This window comes from Oncorhynchus tshawytscha, linkage group LG04 (genome assembly GCF_018296145.1).
Source record: "Oncorhynchus tshawytscha isolate Ot180627B linkage group LG04, Otsh_v2.0, whole genome shotgun sequence".
Lineage (NCBI taxonomy): Eukaryota > Metazoa > Chordata > Actinopteri > Salmoniformes > Salmonidae > Oncorhynchus > Oncorhynchus tshawytscha.
In genome coordinates, this window is record NC_056432.1 from 18,203,126 (window position 1) to 18,230,216 (window position 27,091).

Genomic DNA, 27,091 nt, shown 5'->3' on the forward strand with positions numbered 1-27,091 from the left:
ATTTCTCGCTCCTCTAATAATAAGGAAAGAAACAGAGACGTGCACCAAGATAAAGAGAAAGGAAGGAAGGAAGAGAGAGAGAGCGAGGAAGAAATGGAGTACATACTGTATTAGTGAGAATATACACAACACTGCTCCAACATTAGGATTACAAAGCTTTAGAATAGCTGGAAAATATAGTAAATATATACAGTACCAGTCAAAAGTTTGGAACACACCTACTCATTCAAGTGTTTTTCTTTCTTTTTTAAATATTTTCTACATTGTAGAATAATAGTGAAGACATCAAAACTATAAAATAACACATATGGAATCATGTAGTAACTAAAAAAGTGTTAAACAAATCAAAATATAGTTTAGATTTTAGATTCTTCAAAGTAGCCACCCTTTGCCTTGATGACAACTTTGCACACTCTTTGCATTCTCTCAACCAGCTTCCCCTGGAATGCTTTTCCAACAGTCTTGAAGGAGTTCCCACATATGCTGAGCACTTGTTGACTGCTTTTCCTTCATTCTGCGGTCCAACTCATCCCTAACCATCTCAATTGGGTTGAGGTCGGGTGATTGTGAAGGCCAGGTCATCTGATGCAGCACCCCATCACTCTCCATCTGGATCAAATTGCCCTTACACAGCCTGGAGGTGTGTTGGGTCATTGACCTGTTGCACCCACACACAATCACACCTCCTCCTCCATGCTTCATGGTGGGAACCACACATACGGAGATCATCCATTCAGATTACATAGCTTTATGTACTCTGATTGCTCCATTTTTATTTAGATTTTAATACATGATAAGTATAGTTTAGTTATTCAGTGCAATAATGGACATGGTAGGGAAATTATTTTGATATAGGCTAGGTTATAGCTGTATTGTACTGCCGGTGGGCAAAGTTGGTTGAAAGTACATCACAGGCAGAGAAAGATTCTCCCTCCACTGCTTTCTTTCTCAGCGCTGGTGCACTCCATCAGCAGGGGTTTCCATGACAACCACGGGATTAGTCCTGAGAGAGAGCTCAAATGTCAAAACCGCTCAAGGCACTGCCACGTAGGCCTTATAGAAAGATGTGTCTGTTCGTGTGTATGTGTGCATACGGTGCGTGTGCACTAGTGATTACTGGATAAGCTCTTGGCTTAGGAAAATATAATTATGTTTATGGATAACGTAATAAAAATGATGGGCTTATTTGAGTCACTTTCATAACAGCCTCAAGCTGCAGAGCTTTGTCTGAAGTGTCCATCATACGGCTCAGGCACAATTACACAGAAGCTAAGTACTATAATATGCAGATTCTCTATGGGTATTGAGAGATTTTTATTTAGGACCATGTATCATATTTTTTACAACACAGTATGATGGTAGATGTGTTTTTTTAGAATGTGAATCCCCTTCTATTGACAGTACATTTGTGTGCATCACAGGAGGTTGGTGGCACCTTAATTGGGGAGGACCAACTCTGGTGGCTCATAGTAATGGCTGGACCTTAATAAATGTAATGGTATTGAACTCAACAAACATGTAGTTTCCATGTGTTTAATATCATTCCATTCACTCCATTCCAGACATTATGAACCGTCCTCCCCTCAGCAGCCTTCTGTGGTGTTCATTCATCATCGAATGTCATATAATGTATTGTAACTTGTAACTCACCACCAGCATCATACAGTGATATTACATTTTTAATAAAGTTGAATGAAATATTAAAATGCAGAACATAATGGTGACAAGTTTCAGTGAACTCTCAAATTGTTTCTCATCTATATTTTGAAATGTACTATTATTTCTGTGCCTATTTGTGTGTGTGTGTGTGTGTGTGTATGTAGCTGCGGTGGAGGCGTGTGTTCTCCATGGGCTTAAGCGGCGAGCGGCGGGATTCCTGCGTAGCAACAAGATAGCAGCGCTCTTCATGAAGGTGGGGAAGAGCTTCGCCCCGGCAGAGGTGCTGTGCAGAAAGGCTCAGGAGCTGGAACAGATCACGGAGAGCAAGTGAGAGCACACACACCTTTGTACAGACACAAACACACCACCGAATCCCTGTACACACAGACCATAGCACTCAAAAGCAAAGAGCTGTTACTGTATATTACTGCTAACAAATCCTAAACATGATTTCTGTCATACACGACAACTCTACTCACACATAATTATAGTTTACTGATGCAATGCAGGTGTAACATAAGAAATGATCACTGGTAGAAAATAACCAAAGGTAACCTCTGAGTTCCTCCCTCCCTCCCTCTCCCCTGTTTCTACATTGCAGACGGAACCAAAGTTTGCCCAACCAGGATAGCTTACGGATACTGTCCAGGCTGCCCAGCCTCAGCCCGCAGGTGGTCAGAAACCTTTGGATCCGCACGGCCCTCATCGAGAAGGTGCTGGACAAGATCGTGCTCTACCTCGTGGAGAACAGCAGGTGAGTCACAGGAGGGTGAAATGGCATGGTCACCTGCGGGGAGGAGGCAAAGGAAATCCAGAAATGCATGGCTCACCTCCATAACGTTTTTATGTTCCAGTAAATTCTATGAAAAAGAGGCCATTCTGATGGATCCGGTGGACGGACCCATTCTGGCCTCTTTGTTAGGTAATGATTCCACATGGCTTTTATTCATAAACATCTCATCTCAGACAATATACCAGTGTAGTAGGGGATTTCCTCTCACACGGGGAACCAATTAATGTCAGTGATTCTCCTCATACTGGGCACCGATGCGTCTTTTCACGCTATTGTTCTGTACTCTGGCAGTGGGGCCCTGTGCCTTGGAGTACACAAAGATGAAGACGGCGGACCACTTCTGGACAGACCCCTCGGCCGACGAGCTTGTCCAGAGACACCGCATCCACAGTGGCCACTGCAGACAGGACTCCCCCACCAAGAGGCCTGCTCTCTGTGTAAGTTTCCTGGGAAGGGTAGGGGTTCTAAATAATGTACCACTACTCTACCAAACTCCCCCAAATAAGATTGAACATGACCACATTATCCCCTGGTATACATTTCTCTATTGATTATTTCATATCTTTCTTTTGCTGACACTGCACACTATTAGCTCAAACGTAGCGGGGATATCCGTGACCAATCCTTTCATTGAAGCCTCCCCCAGCCTCTCTCTTTCAGTAGAAGAAGACCTGCTGTTGTCAATGCATTAAGGAGCACATTGTGTCCCGCGGGAGAGGACAGAGTGTATTTTCTGGAACTACTCTTCACATTATCATTGACCCCTGCAGCTAGAAACATCTCGCCACGTAGCACCATTCTCATTCTACATTGACAACTGAGAGTTGTTTATTGCAGCACTGTATCTTTTGTACCCTAGAGGCAAACATAATGGGCTTTGTCATCAGAAACAGAGTGGCAAATGGTTTCCCATTTCATTTTTCTTCAATCAACCAAACACATTTCTGATGTTACATCGTTTGAGCCAGTGTAGCAGCCTGAAATCAAATACATGGCTGAAAGGGTTTCTAAGAGCTGTATAAGCTGGGTAACATTATAATACTTGATTAGCCGCTGCTAATTCATTCCCAGTGGATGATCATTGTGGTTAACTGTATGGAATTAACTAAATGTGCTCAATGGTGGATGAACAATATGGCATCATACAATAATTTTGCACCAGTGATGTGTGAAACTAACTGGCTAATATATGGAAGTTGGCTGGACGGATGGGAGGATGGATTGAGATGGGGTAAAAACAAACACACGGTCTGTGTTTCCAGATCCAGAAGAGGCATTCCAGTAACAGCATGGAGGAGCGGCCCTCACCTTCAGCCCGGGACTACGTGGAATCCCTGCACCAGAACAACAGAGCCACCCTGCTGTTTGGAAAGAACAACGTGCTGGTGCAGCCGGTAAACAATTCATCCTCCTCCCATCTCTAGGAAGCTCACCAGTTTGAGTGTATCAAGAACTGCAACGCTGTTGGGTTTTTCATGCTTAACAATTTCCTGTGTGTATCAAGAATGGTCCATCACCCAAAGGACATCCAGTCAACTTGACACAACTGTGGGAAGCATTGGAGTCAACATTGGCTAGACGAACTGAGACTGAGGGCAAAAGGGGTTGCAACTCAATATTAGGAAGGTGTACCTAAGGTTTTGTACACTTAGTGTATCTATAGAGAGATTCGCCATATCGAGCTTTCTGTGAAAGATGATCTCTCAGTGCCCCAACTCCTCCATATTTATGATAGCATTCAGAAACTCAAATATTCACTGAAAGCAAATATGCCAGTTGTTAACCTTTCTTGGGCAGCGACAACATTCCGCTGAAAAGGTGCGAAATTCAAAAATAATTTTTTGAAATATGTAACTTTCACACATTAACAAGTTCAATACAGCAAATGAAAGATAAACATCTTGTTAATCTACCCATTGTGTCCGATTTCAAAAATGCTTTACAGCGAAAGCACAACATATGATTATGTTAGGTCAGAGTCAAGTCACAAAAACACACACAGCCATTTTCCAGCCAGAGAGGAGTCACAAAAATCTGAAATATAGATAAAATGAATCACTAACCTTTGATGATCTTCATCAGATGACACTCATAGGACATCATGCTACACAATACATGTATGTTTTGTTCGATAATGTGCATATTTATATCCAAAAATCTCAGTTTACATTGGCGATTTACGTGCAGTAATGTTTTGATTCCAAAACATCTGGTGATTTTGCAGAAATACTCATAATAAACATTGATAAAAGACAACTGTTATTCACAGAATTAAAGATAGACTTCTCCTTAACTTCTTGGTGACAGGGGGCAATATTAAATGCATGCCTAAATTCAACTGCCTGCTACTCATCCCCAGAAGATAAGATATTATTATTAGTAGATTTGGATAGAAAACACTCTGAAGTTTCTAAAACTGTTTGAATCATGTCTGTGAGTATAACATAACTTATTTAGCAGGCGAAACCCCGAGGACAAACCATTCAGATTTTTGTTTTTTGAGGTCACTCTCTTTCAAATGTGTTTTCATTGGGAATCCAGATTTATAAGGGACCTTCTTGCAGATCCTACCGCTTCCACTGGATGTCACCAGTCTTTAGAAATTGGTTGAGGTTTTTCCTTTGTGTAATGAAGAAGTAGCTCTGTTCAAAACGAGGGTCACTTCAAGTGTACTGTTAGATAGAGGCGTGTGACCAGAAAGCTAGCTACAGTTTGTTTTCCTCCTGTATTGAACACAGATCATCCCGTCTTCAATTTTATCGATTGTTTACGTAAAAATATACCTAAAGTTGTATTAAAAAAGTAGTTTGAAATGTTTTGGCAAAGTTTACAGGTAACCTTTGAGATATTTTTTAGTCACGTTGCGCAAGTTGGAACCAGTGTTTTTCTGGATCAAACGCGCCAAATAAATTGACATTTTGGATATATACCGACGGAATGAGTCGAACAAAAGGACCATTTTTGATGCTTATGGGACATATTGGAGTGCCAACAAAAGAAGCTCGTCAAAGGTAAGGCATGATTTATATTTTTATTTCTGCATTTTGTGTCGCGCCTGCAGGGTTGAAATGTGCTTCTCTCTCTTTGTTTACAGAGGTGCTACCCTCAGATAATAGCATCGTTTGCTTTCGCCAAAAAGCCTTTTTGAAACCTGACATGTTGGCTGGATTCACAACAAGTGTAGCTTTAATTTTGTATCTTACATGTGTGATTTCATGAAAGTTAGATTTTTATAGTAATTTATTTGAATTTGGCGCTCTGCATTTTCACTGGCTTTTGGCCAGGTGGACTAGTGTCCCACATATCCCAGAGAGGTTAATGCAACCGCTGTGTCAGATTTCGAAGAAACTTTACGGAAAAAGCATAATCTGAGGACAGCGCTCAGAACCCAAAACAGCCAGAGGAATATCCGCCATTTTGAAGTCAACAAAGTTAGAAATGACACCATAAATAGTCACTTACCTTTGATGATCTTCATCAGAAGGCACTCCCAGGAATCCCAGTTCGACAACAAATGACTGATTTGTTCCATAAAGTTCCATAAAGTCCATCATTTATGTCCAAATAGCCACTTGTTGTTAGCATGTTCAGCCCAGTAATCGATCTTCATGAGGCGCAGGCACTTCGTCCAGACAAAAACTCGAAAGGTTTTGTTACAGTCCTTTAGAAACATGTCAAACGATGTATGGAATCAATCTTTAGGATGTTTTTAACATAAAACATCAATAATGTTCCAACCGGAGAATTCCTTTGTCTGAAGAAAAGCACTGGAATGAGAGGTAACTCTGTCGGGAGCGAGCGTCATGAGACCAAGGCACTCTGAGACCAAGGCCACTGACTCAGAGGTCTCATGAGCCCCTCCTTTATCGTAGAATCCTCATTCAAGTTTCTAAAGACGGTTGACATCTAGTGGAAGCCATAGGAAGTGCAACTTTATCCATTTCTCAATGTGTATTCGGTAGGCCAAGCTTTGAAAAACTACAAACCTCACATGTCCCACTTCCTGGTTGGATTTTTCTCAGGTTTTCGCCTGCCATATGAGTTCTGTTATACTCACAGACATCATTCAAACAGTTTTAGAAACTTCAGAGTGTTTTATATCCAATACTAATAATAATATGCATATATTAGCATCTGGGACACAGTAGGAGGCAGTTTACGCTATTCATCCAAAAGTGAAAATGCTGCCCCCTATCCCAAAAAGGTTAACACCACAACACAGTAGACATATTTGGAGACACACTGTGAATGCCAATCTGTAAAATCCGGAACAGCTCGGTAGGATCTTATCTCCTGTTTTTGTAGTATAAGGCAGTGTGAAGTATATGGTGTCAAATCCGATTCAAAAGTCGAACGGGCGCAGGATGGATCATCATTGCGCGAGCAAACACTTGAGTGGAGAAAGAAGAAATGTGGTCGAGCGAGCAGAGGAAGGGTCCCACGAGCGCAGGCCAGCGTGGTGCGCGCAAGTTTTTATTTTTTATTTCACCTTTATTTAACCAGGTAGGCCAGTAGAGAACAGGTTCTCATTTACAACTGCGACCTGGCCAAGATAAAGCAAAGCAGTGCGACACAAACAACACCGAGTTACACATGGGATTAACAAACGTACAGTCAATAACACAATAGAAACATCTATATACAGTGTGTGCAAATGTAGTAAGATTAGGGAGGTAAGGCAATAAATAGGCCATAGTGGTGATATAATTACAAATTAGCATTAGCACTGGAGTGATAGATGTGCAGAAGATGAATGTGCAGTTAGAGATACTGGGGTGAAAGGAGCAAAAAAATAAATACCAATATGGGGATGAGGTAGTTGGGTGGGCTATTTACAGATGGGCTGTGTACAGGTACAATGATCGGTAAGCTGCTCTAACAGCTGATGATTAAAGTTAGTGAGGGAGATTTAAGACTCCAGCTTCAGTGATTTTTGCAATTCATTCCAGTCATTGGCAGCAGAGAACTGGAAGGAAAGGCAGCCAAAGGGGTGTTGGCTTTAGGGATGACCAGTGAAATATACCTGCTGGAGCATGTGCTACTGGTGGGTTCTGCTCTGGTGACCAGTGAGCTGAGATAAGGCGCAGCTTTACCTAGCAAAGACTTATAGATGACCTGGAGCCAGTGGGTTTGGCGACGAATATGAAGCGAGGGCCAGCCAACGAGAGCATACAACTCGCAGTGGTTGGTGGTATATGGGGCTTTGGTGACAAAACGGATGGCACTGTGATAGACTGTATCCAATTTGCTGAGTAGAGTGTTGGAGGCTATTTTGTAAATGACATCGTCAAAGTCAAGTATCGGTAGGATAGTTAGTTTTACGAGTGTATGTTTGTTTGGCAGCATGAGTGAAGGATGCTTTGTTACGAAATAGGAAGCCGATTCTAGATTTAATTTTGGATTGGAGATGCTTAATGTGAGTCTGGAAGGAGAGTTTACAGTCTAACCAGACATCTAGGTATTTGTAGTTGCCCAGATATTTCCTTTGCCTAAGTCAGAAATGTCCAGAGTAGTGATGCTAGACGGGCGGGTGGGTGCGGGCAGCGATCGGTTGAAGAGCATGCATTTAGTTTTACTTGCAGTAAAGAGCAGTTGGAGGCCACGGAAGGAGTGTTGTATGGCATTGAAGCTTGTCTGGAGGGTTGTTAACACAAGTGTCCAAAGAAGGGACAGAAGTATACAGAATGGTGTCGTCTGCGTAGAGGTGGAGCAGAGAATCACCAGCAGCAAGAGCGACATCATTGATGTATGAAGAGAAAAGAGTCAGCCCGAGAATTTTGACACCTGAAGAAATACATACTACATGTCAAAGACTGCACTTTCACAAATACACCGCGTCCCCATATGGATGTCTTTTCTCTCTCTCACATCAACTTTCCAGTTCCCTCTCCAAAATCCATTTTGCTCTCACAACTACTTACTATAATTGTACAATAGGTATAATTCTAGCCAATGAACATAACCTGTAGCAGTCTACTGAAACGCAATTGGTCAAGTTTTTGGACCAATTGCGTCTTGACTGCTCTCTAATCTGATGTTTTAGCATAGAGATGAAAGGGGATGGTGAAAGGTGAACGATGTCTGACAATGAAGAGGTAAGTTCCATAGTTTTTCATTAGAGAAACTTGCTAACCAACTAGCTAGCTAATTAACTATGAGTTCAATATTGAAATTGAGTTAGTAGTTATTTGATCTTCTGTTATTAAAGCAGGCTATTGATGAAGCAAGCTAGGTTAACATCACCTAGCTAGGAAGCTAACTAGCTAACGGTAGCTAGCTAGCTATCTAACATTTAACCATGTGGTTTAACTACTGGACCAGTGTCCCGAAATCGGGAGAGTTGCTGCTCAATATGCGATATTTGACTAGAATGGCGTTGTAAACAAAAGCCAACTTTTTGGGACATAGACATGTCTTATATGGTCAGAAAGCTTAAATGATTGATCATCTAACTGCAGTGTCTAATTTACAGTAGCTATTACAGTGAAAAAATACCATCTATTGTTTGAGGATAGTGCACAACAACAAAACACTTTTATCAAGGCAACTGCTTTGATACATTCACCTGAGGGTATATTATGTACTTACATTCAGTAATCTTGTTCTGATTTGTCATCCTGAGGGTCCCAGAGATAAAATGTAGCATTGTTTAAATTTGATAAAATGAATTATTATACCCTAACACGATCCATGTTGTGTACAACGTTTCGCATGAATTCCGACTCTTTCAACTTGCAACAAAACAATCTATGAAATCTAAACAGCTAAACTTTGTTTCACCCGGTCAAATTCAGTTTTTGTGCAATCTTCAGACACTCTAGAAGGCAACCAAACTTTGTTTCATCATTCTACATTACGTATTGGCTACACAACATGTCTAATAGCCCACAAAGGACAGCCATCATAACGCACCAATGAGACGGACGGTGTTCCCTTGATTGATAGTCTCTTGGTCCAATGACCACCTATCGTTTTGAAACATAGCTAGTTAGATAGCCAATGCTCTGGGCTTTACATGAGTATGTGATGGCCCTTTGTTGGAGTAATGGCCATTGTCATATGACTGCGCGCAATGCGATTCATTCTACATTGAAAATCTACAGGACACAGGGGAGTTTACGTTACGCAGCGCTCGCTTTCTTCTACAAATTTTTCTCAAACATAAAAAGTCCAACATGGCTACTAACAGTATAAACTTCAAGTATACACATTTGGACGAGATTATTGCAGAAATTGACCGGGAGAGTGACATGAGGAGTCCTGCGCATAAGAAAGATTGGAAGGAGAAGGTAACCTTGTTTTTTTAAATCAGTAAGTAAAATACGTTTTTGCGTCTCGTGCAATCCAGTTTTTTAAATGGTTTCATATTAATTTAAGATTTTTGTCTTTGATTTATATACAGTGGGGCAAAAGAGTATTTAGTCAGCCACCAATTGTGCAAGTTCTCCCCCTTAAAAAGATGAGGGAGGCCTGTAATTTTCATCATAGGTACACTTCAACTATGACAGACAAAATGAGAAAAAAAATTCCAGAAAATCACATTGTAGGATTTTTTATGAATTTATTTGCAAATTATGGTGGAAAATAAGTATTTGGTCAATAACTAAAGTTTATCTCAATACTTTGTTATATACCCTTTGTTGGAAATGACAGAGGTCAAACGTTTTCTGTAAGTCTTTCACACACTGTTGCTGGTATTTTGGCCCATTCCTCCATGCAGATCTCCTCTAGAGCAGTGATGTTTTGGGGCTGTTGCTGGGCAACACAGACTTTCAACTCCCCCCAAAGATTTTCTATGGGGTTGAGATCTGGAGACTGGCTAGGCCACTCCTACGAAGCCACTCCTTCGTTGCCCGGGCGGTGTGTTTGGGATCATTGTCATGCTGAAAGACCCAGCCACGTTTCATCTTCAATGCCCTTGCTGATGGAAGGAGGTTTTCACTCAAAATCTCACGATACATGGCCCCATTCATTCTTTCCTTTACACGGATCAGTCGTCCTGGTCCCTTTGCAGAAAAAGCCCCGAAATAGCCCCAAAGCCCAGAAAAAAAGCCCAGAAACAGCCCCAAAGCATGATGTTTCCACCCCTATGCTTCACAGTAGGTATAGTGTTCTTTGGATGCAACTCAGCATTCTTTGTCCTCCAAACACGAGTTGAGTTTTTACCAAAAAGTTATATTTTGGTTTCATCTGACCATATGACATTCTCCCAATCTTCTTCTGGATCATCCAAATGCTCTCTAGCAAACTTCAGACGGGCCTGGACATGTACTGGCTTAAGCAGGGGGACACGTCTGGCACTGCAGGATTTGAGTCCCTGGTGGCGTGGTGTGTTACTGATGGTAGGCTTTGTTACTTTGGTCCCAGCTCTCTGCAGGTCATTCACTAGGTCCCCCCCGTGTGGTTCTGGGATTTTTGCTCACCGTTCTTGTGATCATTTTGACCCCACGGGGTGAGATCTTGCATGGAGCCCCAGATCGAGGGAGATTATCAGTGGTCTTGTATGTCTTCCATTTCCTAATAATTGCTTCCACGGTTGATTTCTTCAAACCAAGCTGCTTACCTATTGCAGATTCAGTCTTCCCAGCCTGGTGCAGGTCTACAATTTTGTTTCTGGTGTCCTTTGACAGCTCTTTCGCTTGGCCATAGTGGAGTTTGGAGTGTGACTGTTTGAGGTTGTGGACAGGTGTCTTTTATACTGATAACAAGTTCAAACAGGTGCCATTAATACAGGTAACGAGTGGAGGACAGAGGAGCCTCTTAAAGAAGAAGTTACAGGTCTGTGAGAGCCAGAAATCTTGCTTGTTTGTAGGTGACCAAATTCTTATTTTCTACCATAATTTGCAAATAAATTCATAAAAAATCCTACAATGTGAGTTTCTGGGGTTTTTTCCCTCAATTTGTCTGTCATAGTTGAAGTGTACCTATGATGAAAATTACAGGCCTCTCTCATCTTTTTAAGTGGGAGAACTTGTACAATTGGTGGCTGACTAAATACCTTTTTGCCCCACTGTATATGTATATAACCTGATCCATACAATATATTAGTACAGTCTATGCTTCTTATTGCCTATTGATCCACATATTTCATTATAGTGATTGTGTTCCCCAGACTTTAATATATATATATATACACATACACACACTACTGTTCAAAAGTTTGGGGTCACTTAGAAAACAAACACATTTTGTCTATTAAAATAAGATCATATTGATCAGAAATACAGTGTCGACATTGTTAATGTTGTAAATGACTATTGTAGCTGGAAACGGCAGATTTTTTAATGGAATATCTACATAGGCGTACAGAGGCCCATTATCAGCAACCATCACTCCTGTGTTCCAATGTCACGTATTAGCTAATCCAAGTTTATCATTTTAAAAGGCTAATTGATCATTAGAAAACCCATTTTCAATTATGTTAGAACAGCTGAAAACTGTTGTCCTGATTAATGAAGCAAGAAAACTGGCCTTCTTTAGACTAGTTGAGTATCTGACGCATCAGAATTTGTGGGTTCAATAAATGGCCAGAAATAAATAATTTCTTTCTTCTGAAACTCGTCAGTCTATTGTTGTTCTGAGAAATGAACGCTAACCCATGCAAGAAATTGCCAAGAAACCAAATATCTAATTCGATGCTGTGTACACAGTACTACTCCATTCACAGAACAGCGCAAACTGACTCTAACCAGAATAGAAAGAGGAGTGGGAGGCCCCGGTGCACAACTGAGCAAGAGGACAAGTACATTAGAGTGTCTAGTTTGAGAAACAGACGCCTCACAAGTCCTCAACTGGCAGCTTCATGAAATAGTACCCGCAAAACACCAGTCTCAACGTCAACGGTGAAGAGGCGACTCCGGGATGCTGTTCAGTGTCTGTGTTATTTTGCCCATCTTAATCTGTTATTTTTATTGCCCAGTCTGAGATATGGCTTTTTCTTTTCAACTCTGCCTAGAAGGCTAGCATCCCCGAGTTCCTTCTTCAATGTTGCCGTTGAGACTGGTGTTTTGCAGGTACTATTTAATGAAGCTGCCAGTTGAGGACATGTGAGGCGTCTGTTTCTCAAACTAGACACTCTAATGTGCTTGTCCTCAGCCATTTCCAGCTTTAAAAGTCAGTTACAACATTAACAATGTCTACACTGTATTTCTGAACAATTTAATGTTACTGTAATGGACAAAAAAAATGTGCTTTTCTTTCAAAAACAAGGACATTTCTAAGTGACTCCAAACTTTTGAATGGTAGTATATATATATATATATATATATATATATATATATATATATATATATATATATATATATATATATATATATATACAGTGTATATACTATATATATATATATATATATATATATAGTTGAAGTCGGAAATGTACATACACTTAGGTTGGAGTCATTAAAACTTGTTTTTCAACCACTCCACAAATTTCTTGTAAACAAACTATAGTTTTGGCAAGTCGGTTAGGACATCTACTTTGCGCATGACACAAGTAATTTTTCCAACATTTGTTTACAGACAAATTATTTCACTTAAAATTCACTGTATCACAATTCCAGTGGGTCAGAAGTTTACATAAACTAAGTTGACTGTGCCTTTAAACAGCTTGGAAAATTCCAGAAAATGATGTCATGGCTTTAGAAGCTTCTGATAGGCTAATTGACATAATTTAAGTCAATTGGAGGTGTACCTGTGGATGTATGTCAAGGCCTACCTTCAAACTCAGTGCCTCTTTGCTTGACATCATGGGAAAATCAAAAGAAATCAGCCAAGACCTCAGAAAAATAATTGTAGACCTACACAAGTCTGATTTGTCCTTGGGAGTATTTTCCAAACGCCTGAAGGTACCATGTTCATCTGTACAAATAATAGTGCGCAAGTATTAACACCATGGGACCACGCAGCCGTCATACGGCTCAGGAAGGAGACGCGTTCTGTCTCCTAGAGATGAACATACTTTGTTGCGAAAAGTGCAAATCAATCCCAGAAAAACAGCAAAGGACCTTGTGAAGATGCTGGAGGAAACAGGTACAAAAGTATCTATATCCACAGTAAAACGAATCCTATATCGACATAACCTGAAAGGCCGCTCAGCAAGGAAGAAGCCACTGCTCCAAAACCGCCATAAAAGAGCCAGGTTTGCAACTGCACATGGGGACAAAGATTATACTTTTTGGAGAAATGTCCTCTGGTCTGATGACACAAAAATTGAACTGTTTGGCCATAATGACCATCGTTACGTTTGGAGGAAGAAGGGGGAGTCACCATCCCAACCGTGAAGCACGGGGGTGGGAGCATCATGTTGTGGGGGTGCTTTGCTGCAGGAGGGACTGGTGCACTTCACAAAATAGATGGCATCATGAGGTAGGAAAATTATGTAGATGTATTGAAGCAACATATCAAAACATCAGTCATGAAGTTAAAGCTTGGCGCAAATGGGTCTTCCAAATGGACAATGACCCCAAGCTAGTTCCAAAGTTGTGGCAAACTGGCTTAAGGACAACAAAGTCAAGGTATTGGAGTGGCCATTACAAAGCCCTATAAGCCCTACAAATCCTATAGAAAATTTGTGGGCAAAACTGAAAAAGCGTGTGTGAGCAAGCAGGCCTACAAACCTGACTCAGTTACACCAGCTCTGTCAGGAAAAATGGGCCAAAATTCACTCAACTTATTGATGGAAGCTTGTGGAAAGATACCCAAAACGTTTGACCCAAGTTAAACAATTTAAAGGCAATGCTACCAAATACTAATTGAGTGTATGTAAACTTCTGACCAACTGGGAATGTGATGAAAGAAATAAAAGCTGAAATAAATCATTCTCTCTACTATTATTCTGACATTTCACATTCTTAAAATAAAGTGGTGATCCTAACTCACCTAAGACAGAGAATTATTACTAGGATTAAATGTCAGGAATTGTGAAAAACTGAGTTTAAATGTATTTGGCTAAGGTGTATGCAAACTTCCGACCTCAACTATATATACAGTGGGGAGAACAAGTATTTGATACACTGCCAATTTTGCAGGTTTTCCAACTTACAAAGCATGTAGAGGTCTGTAATTTTTTTTATCATAGGTACACTTCAACTGTGAGAGACAGAATCTAAAACAAAAATCCAGAAAATCACATTGTATGATTTTTAAATAATTCATTTGCATTTTATTGCATAACATAAGTATTTGATCACCTACCAACCCGTAAGAATTCCGGATCTCACAGACCTGTTCGTTTTTCTTTAAGAAGCCCTCCTGTTCTCCACTCATTACCTGTATTAACTGCACCTGTTTGAACTCGTTACCTGTATAAAAGACACCTGTCCACACACTCAATCAAACAGACTCCAACTTCTCCACAATGGCCAAGACCAGAGAGCTGTGTAAGGACATCAGCGATAAAATTGAAGACCTGCACAAGGCTGGGATGGGCTACAGGACAATAGGCAAGCAGCTTGGTGAGAAGGTAACAACTGTTGGCACAATTATTAGAAAATGGAAGAAGTTCAAGATGACGGTCAATCACCCTCGGTCTGGAGCTCCATGCAAGATCTCACCTCGTTGGGCATCAAAGATCATGAGGAAGGTGAGGGGATAAGCCCAGAACTACACGGCAGGACCTGGTCAATGACCTGAAGAGAGCTGGGACCACAGTCTCAAAGAAAACCATTAGTGACACACTACGCCGTCATGGATTAAAATCCTGCAGCGCATGTCCAGGCCCGTCTGAAGTTTGCCAATAACCATCTGGATGATCCAGAGGAGGAATGGGAGAAGGTCATGTGGTCTGATGAGACAAAAATAGAGCTTTTTGGTCTAAACTCCACTCGCTGTGTTTGGAGGAAGAATGATGAGTAAAACCCCAAGAACAGCATCCCAACCGTGAAGCATGGAGATGGAAACATCATTCTTTGGGGATGCTTTTCTGCAAAGGGGACAGGATGACTGCACCGTATTGAGGGGAGGATGGATGGGCCATGTATCGCGAGATCTTGGCCAACAACCTCCTTCCCTCAGTAAGAGCATTGAAGATGGGTTGTGGCTGGGTCTTCCAGCATGACAACGACCCGAAACACACAGCCAGGGCAACTAAGGAGTGGCTCTGTAAGAAGCATCTCAAGGTCCTGGAGTGGCCTAGCCAGTCCACCAGACCTGAACCCAATAGAAAATCTTTGGAGGGAGCTGAAAGTCCATATTGCCCAGCGACAGCCTCGAAACCTGAAGGATCTGGAGAAGGTCTGTATGGAGGAGTGGGCCAAAATCCCTGCTGCTGTGTGTGCAAACCTGGTCAAGAACTACAGGAAACGTATGATCTCTGTAATTGCAAACAAAGGTTTCTGTACCAAATATTAAGTTCTGCTTTTCTGATGTATCAAATAGTTATGTCATGCAATAACATGCTAATTAATTACTTAAAAATCATACAATGTGATTTTCTGGATTTTTGTTTTATATTCCGTCTCTCACAGTTGAAGTGTACCTATGATCAAAATTACAGACCTCTACATGCTTTGTAAGTAGGAAACCTGCAAAATCGGCAGTGTATCAAATACTTGTTCTCCCCACTGAATATATATTTATTTTATAGATGTGTTGTATATTTGATGTATTGATGCAGTGCTCATCCCCTGCTAAAATAAAGGTTCAATAAAATAAGTAATAGTAAACTTGAGTTCTAACTGATTTTTAAAAATCCTCAATAGTGGTAGAGAGTAAGATGACCTGTGGGAGCCAACTTCAAAGACACCTCATTCAAGTCCTTCCTCCACTCATTCAAATGTAGGAACTGGTTTCCCCAGTCAGACCCCTCTGCTGTCTCTGGCTCCACACCCACCCCCGTCCCGGCCATCTAGAGGTGTGAAGGTTAGTACCTTTTATGTACGGAAGCTAATGATCCATCATGTATTACATTCCTGGGAGTATGTTAACTTTAATTTTGTATTACCATAGCATTTTTATATGTTCTCTATAGTTATGTACTTTGAAATGTATCAATTGACCATTTTGGCCACTTGGGTACATTTGGGCAAACTCGTGAGGAGCACCTGGGAGACTTGATACAAAATATTATGTAAAGCTCTCATTCTTTATGAGAACTTGTTCTCAACTTGCCTGCCTGGTTAAATAAAGGTAAAAAAAAAAAAAAATCTTGAATGTATCAGTAAGAAACTTTGCACACCCACTGCTGCCCCCTTGTGGACAATGTCTAAATTACACCTATATTCCTTGGTCAATGTATGGCCTTTATTTTGCATTTCAAAGATGATGCAATTTTTTAAAATAGAAAACTGATGTTTTTTGTTTTTATCTTTTACTAGATCTAATGTGTTATTCTCCTACATTAATTTCACATTTCCACAAACTTCAAAGTGTTTCCTTTTAAATAGTATCAAGAATATGCATATCTTTGCTTCAGGTCCTGAGCTACAGGCAGTTAGATTTGGGTATGTCATTTTAGGCGGAAATTGAGATGAAGGGTTCAAGCCTTAAGAATTTTTAACCAAAGCCAAGGTAGTTTATTTTTCTATAATGTCTCTGGTTTAACCTGTCTAGGACTGCGGAACCCCCCCCGCGACGGCCAGTGAAAGTGCAGGACGCCAAATTCAAAACAACAAAAATCTCATAATTAACATTCCTCAAGCATACAAGTATTTTACACCATTTTAAAGATACAATTCTCCTTAATCCTTTTTTTTTCTTAATCCTTTTTTTTTAATTTACGGAGAAAGCAAACCATGCAATAATCTGAGTACAGCCTTTAGACAACAAAGCAGTATTGGGTAGTCAACATTACTCAGAAATAGCATTTTAAATATTGACTTACCTTTTGATGATCTTCATCAGAATGCACTCCCAGGAATCCCAGTTCCACCATAAATGTTTGATTTGTTCGATAATGTCCATCAGTTACATCCAAATATCTTTTGTTAGGGCGTTTGGTTAACAAAGCCAAAAGCGCATTCAGGTCGCGCCGAACGTCAGAGGAAAAGTTCAAAAAGTTCCGTTACAGCCCGTAGAAACATGCCAACCTAAGTATGGAATCAATCTTTAGGATGTTTTTAACATATAACTTAATTAATGTTCCAACCTGATAATTCCTTTGTCTGTACAAATGAAGTGGAATGTAGCTACCTTTCACGTGAGCGTGCCAGACCGAGGCTGTGGCACTCTGCCAGACCACTCACTCAAAGAGCTCTTATGAGCCCCTCCTTTAGAGTAGAATCCTCAAAACAGGTTCTAAATACTGTTGACATTTAGGGGAAGCATTGGGAAGTCAAATATAACTAATATCACCCTGTATCTTCAATGGGGGCTGAGTTGAAAAACTACAAACCTCAGATTTCCCACTTCCTGGTTGGATTTTTCTCAGGTTTTCGCCTGCCATATGGGTTCTGTTATACTCACAGACATCATTCAAACAGTTTTAGAAACTTCAGAGGGTTTTCTATCCAATAGTAATAATAATATGCATATATTAGCATCTGGGACAGAGTAGGAGGCAGTTAATTCTGGGCATGCTATTCATCCAAAAGTGAAAATGCTGCCCCCTATCCCAAAAAGGTTCAATAAGAGCATTGTACCTAAATTGAGGAGGGATTTAGTAGAGTAGAAGGACTTGGAAGACCAGCAGAAGAGGGGAGAGAGGCAGGGTGAGAACAGATAGGGAAGAGGTCAGTGATTGAGGAGGGAGAGCCAAGAGAGATCAGGCTCTGAACCAAATAATAGCCAATATTGTTAGCGGCATAGCTACTTTGAAATCCAATCTGATTTAAATAAAGATTCAATAACTTACTCTGTCAGTTTTTGTGCAGTTGCAATAAATGAGAATGATCTCAAACCATTTCTCTCTTCATCCCTCTTTCCATGCAGGTCCACTGTCACTAATGGTGGTGAAGTTGTTCTCTGCTCAGCTGACAGAAACAGGAGATACTCCTGTATGATGACCAGTCCATTCTGTTCCAAATAGCTGACCTAGGCTCTCCTCTATGAACAACTCCATAGTGTTTGTTCCTCTAATTTCTTTGACGCTGTATGAAGGCATTGTGCATAGGACATTTGTCAAGTAGAGAGATGATGACCAGCTGCTGTCTATTGGTTTGAAAGATAGTTCTATACTGGAATGTATGTGATAGTCATTGGTAAAGAATATGAGTAATGTAGGTAAGGGAAGAAGTGAAAACCTAGAGGAGGATAGCTTTCCCACGAGGTGGATTAGGCATGAAATGACAGCAGGCTGTTTAATACTGAGCCAAGCTGACTCACAAGTGGTATGTATTGGTACAGGGTAATTCTACAGTAAGTGATGCTGACATACAATTTAAAATGTATGTCAAAGAAACCAATGATTGCAAATTGTTAAAATTAGTACTTGTGCATAGTTGTATGGTTTGTTTCACTTTGAAATCCTTGGTTTTTGTTTGACATACAGTACCAGTCAAAAGTTTGGACACACTTACTCATTCAAGGGTTTTTCTTTATTTTTACTAGTTTCTACATTTTCTAGAATAATAGTGAAGACATCAAGACTATGAATTAACACATATGGAATCATGTAGTAACCAAAAGTGTTAAACATATCAGAATATATTTTATATGAAACATTTTCAAAGTAGCCACCCTAAGTAAAGAGAAACGACAGTCCATCATTACTTTAAGACAGGAAGGTCAGTCAATGCGGAACATTTCAAGAACTTTGAAAGTTTCTTCAAGTACCGTTGCAAAAAGCCATCAAGCACTATGTTGATACTGGCTCTCATGACGACCGCCACAGGAAAGGAAGACCCAGAGTTACCTCTGCTGCAGAGGATAAATTCATTAGAGTTAACTGCTCCTCAGATTGCAGCCCAAATAAATGCTTCACAGAGTTCACGTAACAGCCACATCTCAACATCAACTGTTCAGAGGAGACTGCATGAATCAGGCCTTCGTGGTTGAATTGTTGCAAAAAAAACACTACTAAAGGACACCAATAAGAATAAGAGACTTGCTTGGGCCAAGAAACACGAGCAATGGACATTAGACCGGTGGAAATCTATCCTTTGGTCTGATGAGTCCAAATTTGAGATTTTTGGTTCAAACCACCGTATCTTTGTGAGAGACGCAGAGTAGGTGAACGGAAGATCTCTGCATGTGTGGTTCCCACAGTGAATGTAGGAGGAGGTGTGATGGTGTGGGGGTGCTTTGCTGGTGACTGTCAGTGATTTATTTAGAATTCAAGGCTCATTTAACCAGTATGGCTACCACAGCATTCTGCAGCGATACGCCATCCCATCTGGTTTGCGCTTAGTTGGACGATCATTTATTTTTCAACAGGACAATGACCCAACACACCTCCAGGCTGTGTAAGGGCAATTTGACCAAGATGGAGAGTGATGTAGTGCTGCATCAGATGACCTGGCCTCCACAATCACCCGACCTCAACCCAATTGAGATGGTTTGGGATGAGTTGGACCGCTGAGTGAAGGAAAAGCAGCCAACAAGTGCTCAGCATATGCGGGAACTCCTTCAAGACTGTTGGAAAAGCATTCCAGGTGAAGCTGGTTGAGAGAATGCCAAGAGTGTGCAAAGTTGTCATCAAGGCAAAGGGTGGCTACTTTGAAGAATCTAAAATCTAAACTATATTTTGATTTGTTTAACACTTTTTTAGTTACTACATGATTCCATATGTGTTATTTCAAAGTGTTGATGTCTTCACTATTATTCTACAATGTAGAAAATAGTAAAAATAAAGAAAACCTTTGAATGACTAGTACTGTACATTTTAAAGTGAAAAAGTGCTCAGAATCACTCTGTACCGTGGAATTTCCCTACTGCTCGGCTCAGTCCAGTCCCACATCCTGTGTTATCATTTATTTGGCAACATTCTTTTCCATATTTGCATATTTTGATATAGCCACAGCAGTCTTAAAATGGACTGTTACCTTGAATGCAACATTTAAGATGTTAAAACATTTAAACTCCAATTGAACTCTGGGACATTTCCTGACATCTTATTTTCCTCTCTCTCTCTCACTCCAGTTGTTCTCAGGAGACAGATCAGTGTGTGTAGAGAACACATTTGACGAGGTAGAGTCAGGTTTCTACTCAGGAGACAGGTCAGTGTGTGTAGAGAGAACACATTTGACGAGGTAGAGTCAGGTTTCTACTAAGGAGATAGATCAGTGTGTGTAGAGAACACATTTGACGAGGTAGAGTCAGGTTTCTACTCAGGAGACAGGTCAGTGTGTGTAGAGAACACATTTGACGAGGTAGAGTCAGGTTTCTACTCAGGAGACAGGTCAGTGTGTGTAGAGAACACATTTGACCAGGTAGAGTCAGGTTTCTACTCAGGAGACAGGTCAGTGTGTGTAGAGAACACATTTGACCAGGTAGAGTCAGGCTTCTACTTCATCGCCTTGGACCACTACACCAACGAGGCAGAGGACACCAAGTTTGGACCAGTGAGTAACCAACTCATCTTATGATTTACACATCGCACCGCCTTCCTCACACTTCAGTGCCCTACTTTTATCTTTTTACCAATGTCTATGGATTATACAAGGGTTTTAAGTTGGGACTTGGGCTCCATATTACATTTAATTCTATCTCCTGTATTGTTCTGCCCTCTATATATATTGTGCTGATGCACCACTGTAAGAACCTGGAGATCTTCACTGGTTCTGAGGGAGGTGATGTAGCCACAAACAGTGCCTGGGACATCTTCCAGTGCTACCACTGTCTGGAGAACTGCCAGAGGATGGTCAAGACATCTGACTGGAGAACAGCCAGAGGATGGTCAAGACATCTGACTGGAGAACAGCCAGAGGATGGTCAAGACATCTGACTGGAGAACACCCAGAGGATGGTCAAGACATCTGACTGGAGAACAGCCAGAGGGTGGTCAAGACATCTGACTGGAGAACAGCCAGAGGGTGGTCAAGACATCTGACTGGAGAACAGCCAGAGGGTGGTCAAGACATCTGACTGGAGAACAGCCAGAGGGTGGTCAAGACATCTGACTGGAGAACAGCCAGAGGGTGGTCAAGACATCTGACTGGAGAACAGCCAGAGGGTGGTCAAGACATCGGACTGGAGAACAGCCAGAGGATGGTCAAGACATCTGACTGGAGAACAGCCAGAGGATGGTCAAGACATCGGACTGGAGAACGGCCAAAGGATGGTCAAGACATCTGACTGGAGAACAGCCAGAGGATGGTCAAGACATCGGACTGGAGAACAGCCAGAGGGTGGTCAAGACATCTGCTGCTACTTCATCTTAATTGTGTCAGCTCTGCTGCACCTGAGCGCTAAAGGTATGGCACCACACTCCCAACAGTCCTGTATGCTTAAACATGTTTGTATACTCATTGATGTGTTTCTTAAAGTGGCAATCGGCAGTTGAAACAATAACAAAGCGTTCACCCAGCCCCTGTTTTGGTAAAAAACTGAGTGATGGGTCTGGAGAAATGTAACCACTCAAATTCATAGACAGAGCTATGGGTGCATAGGACTGACCATCGTGCCTCCTAAAACCCTATTGGAGGAACGACCCAAGGTTTGTCGCCTCAGACATCCTCCAACGGGTTTTGAGAAGGATGCGAGTAGAGAGGAAGTCAGGAGTTGAGCAGAGATTAATTGCGACAGAGCTCATGTCATTGTTTTAGATGGAATCTGATGTTGAATGATACATTTATTCTGTTTGCACGTATATCTTTGTTCTACTTGTGCTCTTTCCACAGGTGGCTCTGGCTTGCTGATAACATCTGATCTGATGAGACTCTTTATGCAGTTTGACTGATTTTATTCAATAAAGCTTCCAATGCCAAATTGAAATAATTTGAGATTCTGTAATTGATAGACAATAGTAGTTCCCAATCACATAATTACTATAAAACAAATGTTTTCCTCAGTTCACTGTTTGGTGACTGCATGGTGTTGTTTTGTCCTCAGTCCTCCTTTGAATGCTGTGTGTACTGATTCAGTTCTAAACGACCATCATGGAGTCCATCCTCACCTCCTCCATCACTGCAACGGATTGTCTGGTCTGCTGAGAGGGTCATTGGTTGCAACCTGCGTTCCATCAAGGTCTTTCATGACTCCAGGGCAAGGAAGCATGCAGGAAAGATCATCGCCAATCCCTTCCACCCCATCTTCCAAAGACTCCCCTCTGGCAAACGGTTCAGGTCATTCACAAACAAAACCTCCCACCACCTGAACAGTTTCTTCCCCGTGCCGTGGCCCTCACCAACCGTCCACCGGGTCCATGATGATCCTCTCATCCATGGACTTCACACTCTGCATTATTCATTCACGACTATGCACCTTGCACTATCATCCCAGAACTGAGCATTGCTCTTTGCACATCTCTTACATGCAGAATTTAGAACGTTGATTATTTAGAAAGTCAATTATTTAGCGTTCATAGTGTACATACTGTATGTTTCAGAGTCAGATTCCTATACATGCAAATGTATTTGGAATTTAAAGCTGATTCTGACATGTTAACCTGAGTTTAGCTGGTTTATCATGCAAGTTTACATTCTATTATTTGGGACTGGTTATGTACTGGATGAACTGTAGCAGGTAGCAGATTCTCCCCTTTGTGTCTTCATATAATTCAAAATACACTGTGTGTATCCTTGAGCTTAATACCCTAAATATTGGCTCCTGCCTGCAATTAGTGGACTCGTTTTGTGGTGTTTGCTAGAGCTGACTGTCTGCTTTTCATTTTACAGACGAATGTTGCTGACTAACAAGTAATTAGCTAGCTAACTTTAGTACGTAGATTCCACTCAACTCAAGGTATAGCATACCTATGATAATGTATTTCCCAGTTCATTTGGTTATCAAGCTGCTGGGCTTCTCATTTGGCGCTTACTGCTCAAACCGGTTAGCTAGCTAAGCAGACTGCCCTATAGTGCATCACAAACAGAAGGCTCGAAATAGCCAATCACAACACTGGACTGGCCAATGGCAGGAATTTGTTTGTTCGTCCATCACTCCAGTAAAAGTGACAGATCTAAGGTTTTAGACTCGCCTTTAAGCCTACCCAAGGAACGCACTCGAGGGACCCGTCCTCTGGTCTGTCGACCACATTTCTTCTCTCTCAGTGTTTGCTCGCGCAATAATGTTTCTTGTTGCTCGCGCGTGTTCGACTTTTGAATCGGATTTGACACCATACAGGTACACCCCCTGGACAGGAAACTAGTCAATCGCAGGGCCTAACCCCAAGTAGAGACACGTCACGTCCCATTTTTTATAGTCTTTGGTATTGGGCCGGGGATCGAAAAACCAACCTTCCAATCTCAGGGCAGACATTCTAACTACAAGGCCACTGAGTTGGTGAAACTGTAAAAAACAAACAAAATAAGAGAGGGAAAAATTCCTTTCAATATTGCCTCTGTATACTCTTATTAACAGTTATTAGTTATTAATAGTGTGTCTATAATCTTCTTATTTTTTAAATCTCGTGCCAATATCAGTTCTTTTTTAAGTCTTGGTTCCAGTAGTTTTTTTTTTTTCCTAAGAGATTGTCAGTTGGATATGATTTCTGCAAGGTTTTGTATATCTAACCTATCATATGAATATCCTTTTCTGACTCAAATTGGATTCCCTCAGATTGCTCTGATGTCCAAAACATTTAAATTAGAAATGTATTGATATGAAACTATTAAGTTGCATGTATTTTAAGATATCTACATTGGTCAGTCCAAAATTGCTTTTTATTTCTGTCATGGAAATAAATGTATTTCCTATTACCAAGTCATTTATGGTTTCTATGCTTTTAGTTTTCCATGTAGACCAATTTATCAGAGACGTCTGAAAAGCTATCCAAGGATTGTTCCATAAGGTTGTGTTTTTAGGGAGTGATATTGGTTCTTGTAGAATAGATTTAATGTTCTTCCATATTGTTATAGTGTTCTTAACTATGTAGAATAGATTTCATGTTCTTCCATATTGTTATAGTGTTCTTAACTATGTAGAATAGATTTCATGTTATTCCATATTGTTATAGTGTTCTTAACTATGTAGAATAGATTTCATGTTATTCCATATTGTTATAGTGTTCTTAACTATGTAGAATAGATTTCATGTTATTCCATATTGTTATAGTGTTCTTAACTATGTAGAATAGATTTCATGTTATTCCATATTGTTATAGTGTTCTTAACTATGTAGAATAGATTTCATGTTATTCCATATTGTTATAGTGTTCTTAACTATGTAGAATAGATTTCATGTTATTCCATATTGTTATAATGTTCTTAACTATGTAGAATAGATTTCATGTTATTCCATATTGTTATAGTGTTCTTAACTATGTAGAATAGATTTCATGTTATTCCATATTGTTATAGTGTTCTTAACTATGTAGAATAGATTTCATGTTATTCCATATTGTTATAGTGTTCTTAACTATGTAGAATAGATTTCATGTTATTCCATATTGTTATAGTGTTCTTAACTATGTAGAATAGATTTCATGTTATTCCATATTGTTATAGTGTTCTTAACTATGTAGAATAGATTTCATGTTATTCCATATTGTTATAGTGTTCTTAACTATGACGTTCTTAGCTTTATCCTTAGAAAATATACATGTAAAAAGATCCTGGGGATTAGCATGCACATCTTAAATATGTACCCAATGTTCTACTTTAGTGCATTATGTCGCATATATGTCGCAAGTGGCAAGTTGATACAATTCCAAGTCTGGAAGGTTAAAACCACCCCCTGACTTAGGAAGATGTAAAACGTTCCTTTTTATTCTATGGGTTTTATTACCCCATATAAAGTCTGTTATGATGAGTATACTTTTTTAAATAATGTCTTCGGTGGGGTAATTGGTGTATTATTTCTTCATAGTTCACTTTAGAAAACAGATCCTCAAACTGTTATCCTTCTTGGCATTACAGAGGGATGACATGGAGGCTATCCCAGGATACCTTTCTCTCCACCAGACCGCTCACATCATGACGCTGAAGTGGACGCCCAATCAGCTGATGAACGGCTCTGTGGGAGACCTGGACTATGAGCACAGGTGGGGAGAGCAATTCACTAATGATCCTATCTCTCACTTATGTACATCAAGATGGCACAGCAAGGTGATGACTGTTTGTAGGAACACCATACACCAACTGTGTGTTTAAGTTGATGTCTACAGTTGGTGCAGCGGTTCAGTGTGACTAAATCATGTAGCGTGTCTGTCTGAGTGTTACTCAGGAGGGCTTTGTGTCCTGAGGTCAACTCTGGAGAGGGGAATATGACGAGGGTTGTTTGTAGGGGCAGCAGGGGGACATGTTCAAGCATACTTCAAAGTAACTAGTCATATCATTTTAGTGACTTTGGTTCTTAGCCCGTGGTGTTGTTTGCTGTGTATCACTTAAATTTTCATTAAAGAGCACTTTTGGGAGCAGCAAACACTCTTACTTATGCAAAATACTGAACCCCAACTTTAACCATTTCTACATTCAGTAACACAGACCGTATTCAGAATTCTGCACACACCAAGAGAGACACACAACACACATATCCCCATGGCGATCTTTGTTGTTCAACTCAGTGTGACAAGGTGAGTGATGTCTCAATAACCCCGGCTTTGATTCCATCTCTTTCAGTGTGTACTGGGACTACGCTATGACCATACGTCTGGAGGAGATTGTTTATTTGCACTGTCATCAGCAGGGTAGGTCCACCAATGGAGGCTAGTGGAGAGAGACATTTGGAGGACAGGCTCATTGTAATGTCTGGATTGTAATCGGCACATCTTATATGGAGCTCAACTACTTGTTACTGCTATCAACGACAGCTAGTTCTGGTTCATTTACGGAGTTGTTCTTATCATTTTTTGATATTTAAAAGGTCCATAAAAGGTATAAATTATTCTCTGCAGTGGACACCGGGGGCACGGTGGTGCTGGTGAGCCAGGACGGCATCCAGAGACCCCCGCTGCGCTTCCCCAGAGGGGGGCACTTGCTCCAGTTCCTCTCCTGCCTGGAGAACGGCCTTCTGCCACACGGCCAGCTCAACCCTCCGCTCTGGTCCCAGAGGGGAAAGGTCATCCCTATTTCATTTGATTATTTAAAAGAAGACAGATCTTGAGTTATTTTAGCCAATGTATATGTGTGAGTATATGTGTTAGACTTCTTAAAGCCTATATCATGTCTACTGGGCAGAATAAATAATGAAACCCTCCCACACAAGGCTTCTTTAAGCCAGACCTTATTAAGTATTGCTTATATAGGCAGTCCTTCTGTTTGGTGGAAGTGTGGATGTTTTACAAATCTAGACTATTTAAAGACACTGTGCTATCAAAATCTTAATTTTAAAAAATGTCTTAATTAACAAAGAATGCTGTTAATCATTTTAGATTTTGACAGTTTGTCATATTTTTGGGGCATTTACTGTATCTAACATTCCCCTAATTTCTGACTACAGGGGAAAGTGTTCCCTAAACTGAGAAACAGGTGTTCACAGGGATCCTCGGACTCCGTGTCTGATAAGGAGGAGGACGAGGCCACGGACTATGTTTTCCGCATCCTGTTCCCCAACAGCCAATCAGAGTTTGGTAAGTGACTTCAACCCCTCCTCCATTCGTGTGATCACTTCAGGTGGTCACTTCAGGTGATGGTTTTTGCTTTAAAAAAATCCAACTGTCCTCATTGT

At 40.7% G+C, this 27,091-nt stretch overlaps 1 protein-coding gene and 1 long non-coding RNA gene across 6 annotated transcripts in view; one reads left to right on the forward strand and one right to left on the reverse strand.

The window, feature by feature from the left end:
• LOC112248252 (small G protein signaling modulator 1-like) overlaps nucleotides 1-27,091 on the forward strand; it is a 74,817-nt gene that overhangs the window by 17,935 nt on the left and 29,791 nt on the right. For all 5 annotated transcript variants that reach the window (XM_024417125.2, XM_024417129.2, XM_024417128.2 and 2 more), the window contains exons 4-12: nucleotides 1,824-1,986; nucleotides 2,261-2,413; nucleotides 2,514-2,581; nucleotides 2,744-2,889; nucleotides 3,715-3,846; nucleotides 25,342-25,466; nucleotides 26,044-26,111; nucleotides 26,319-26,482; nucleotides 26,864-26,993. In XM_024417125.2, the coding sequence (XP_024272893.1) occupies nucleotides 1,824-1,986; nucleotides 2,261-2,413; nucleotides 2,514-2,581; nucleotides 2,744-2,889; nucleotides 3,715-3,846; nucleotides 25,342-25,466; nucleotides 26,044-26,111; nucleotides 26,319-26,482; nucleotides 26,864-26,993 (1,149 nt within the window). The remainder of the gene's footprint in view (nucleotides 1-1,823; nucleotides 1,987-2,260; nucleotides 2,414-2,513; nucleotides 2,582-2,743; nucleotides 2,890-3,714; nucleotides 3,847-25,341; nucleotides 25,467-26,043; nucleotides 26,112-26,318; nucleotides 26,483-26,863; nucleotides 26,994-27,091) is intronic.
• LOC121846346 lies at nucleotides 1,884-18,388 on the reverse strand. Its single transcript, XR_006083199.1, has 3 exons — nucleotides 18,240-18,388; nucleotides 2,296-2,446; nucleotides 1,884-1,963 (listed from the first exon to the last, which is right to left on the reverse strand). It is a non-coding gene; the product is annotated as an uncharacterized LOC121846346 (long non-coding RNA).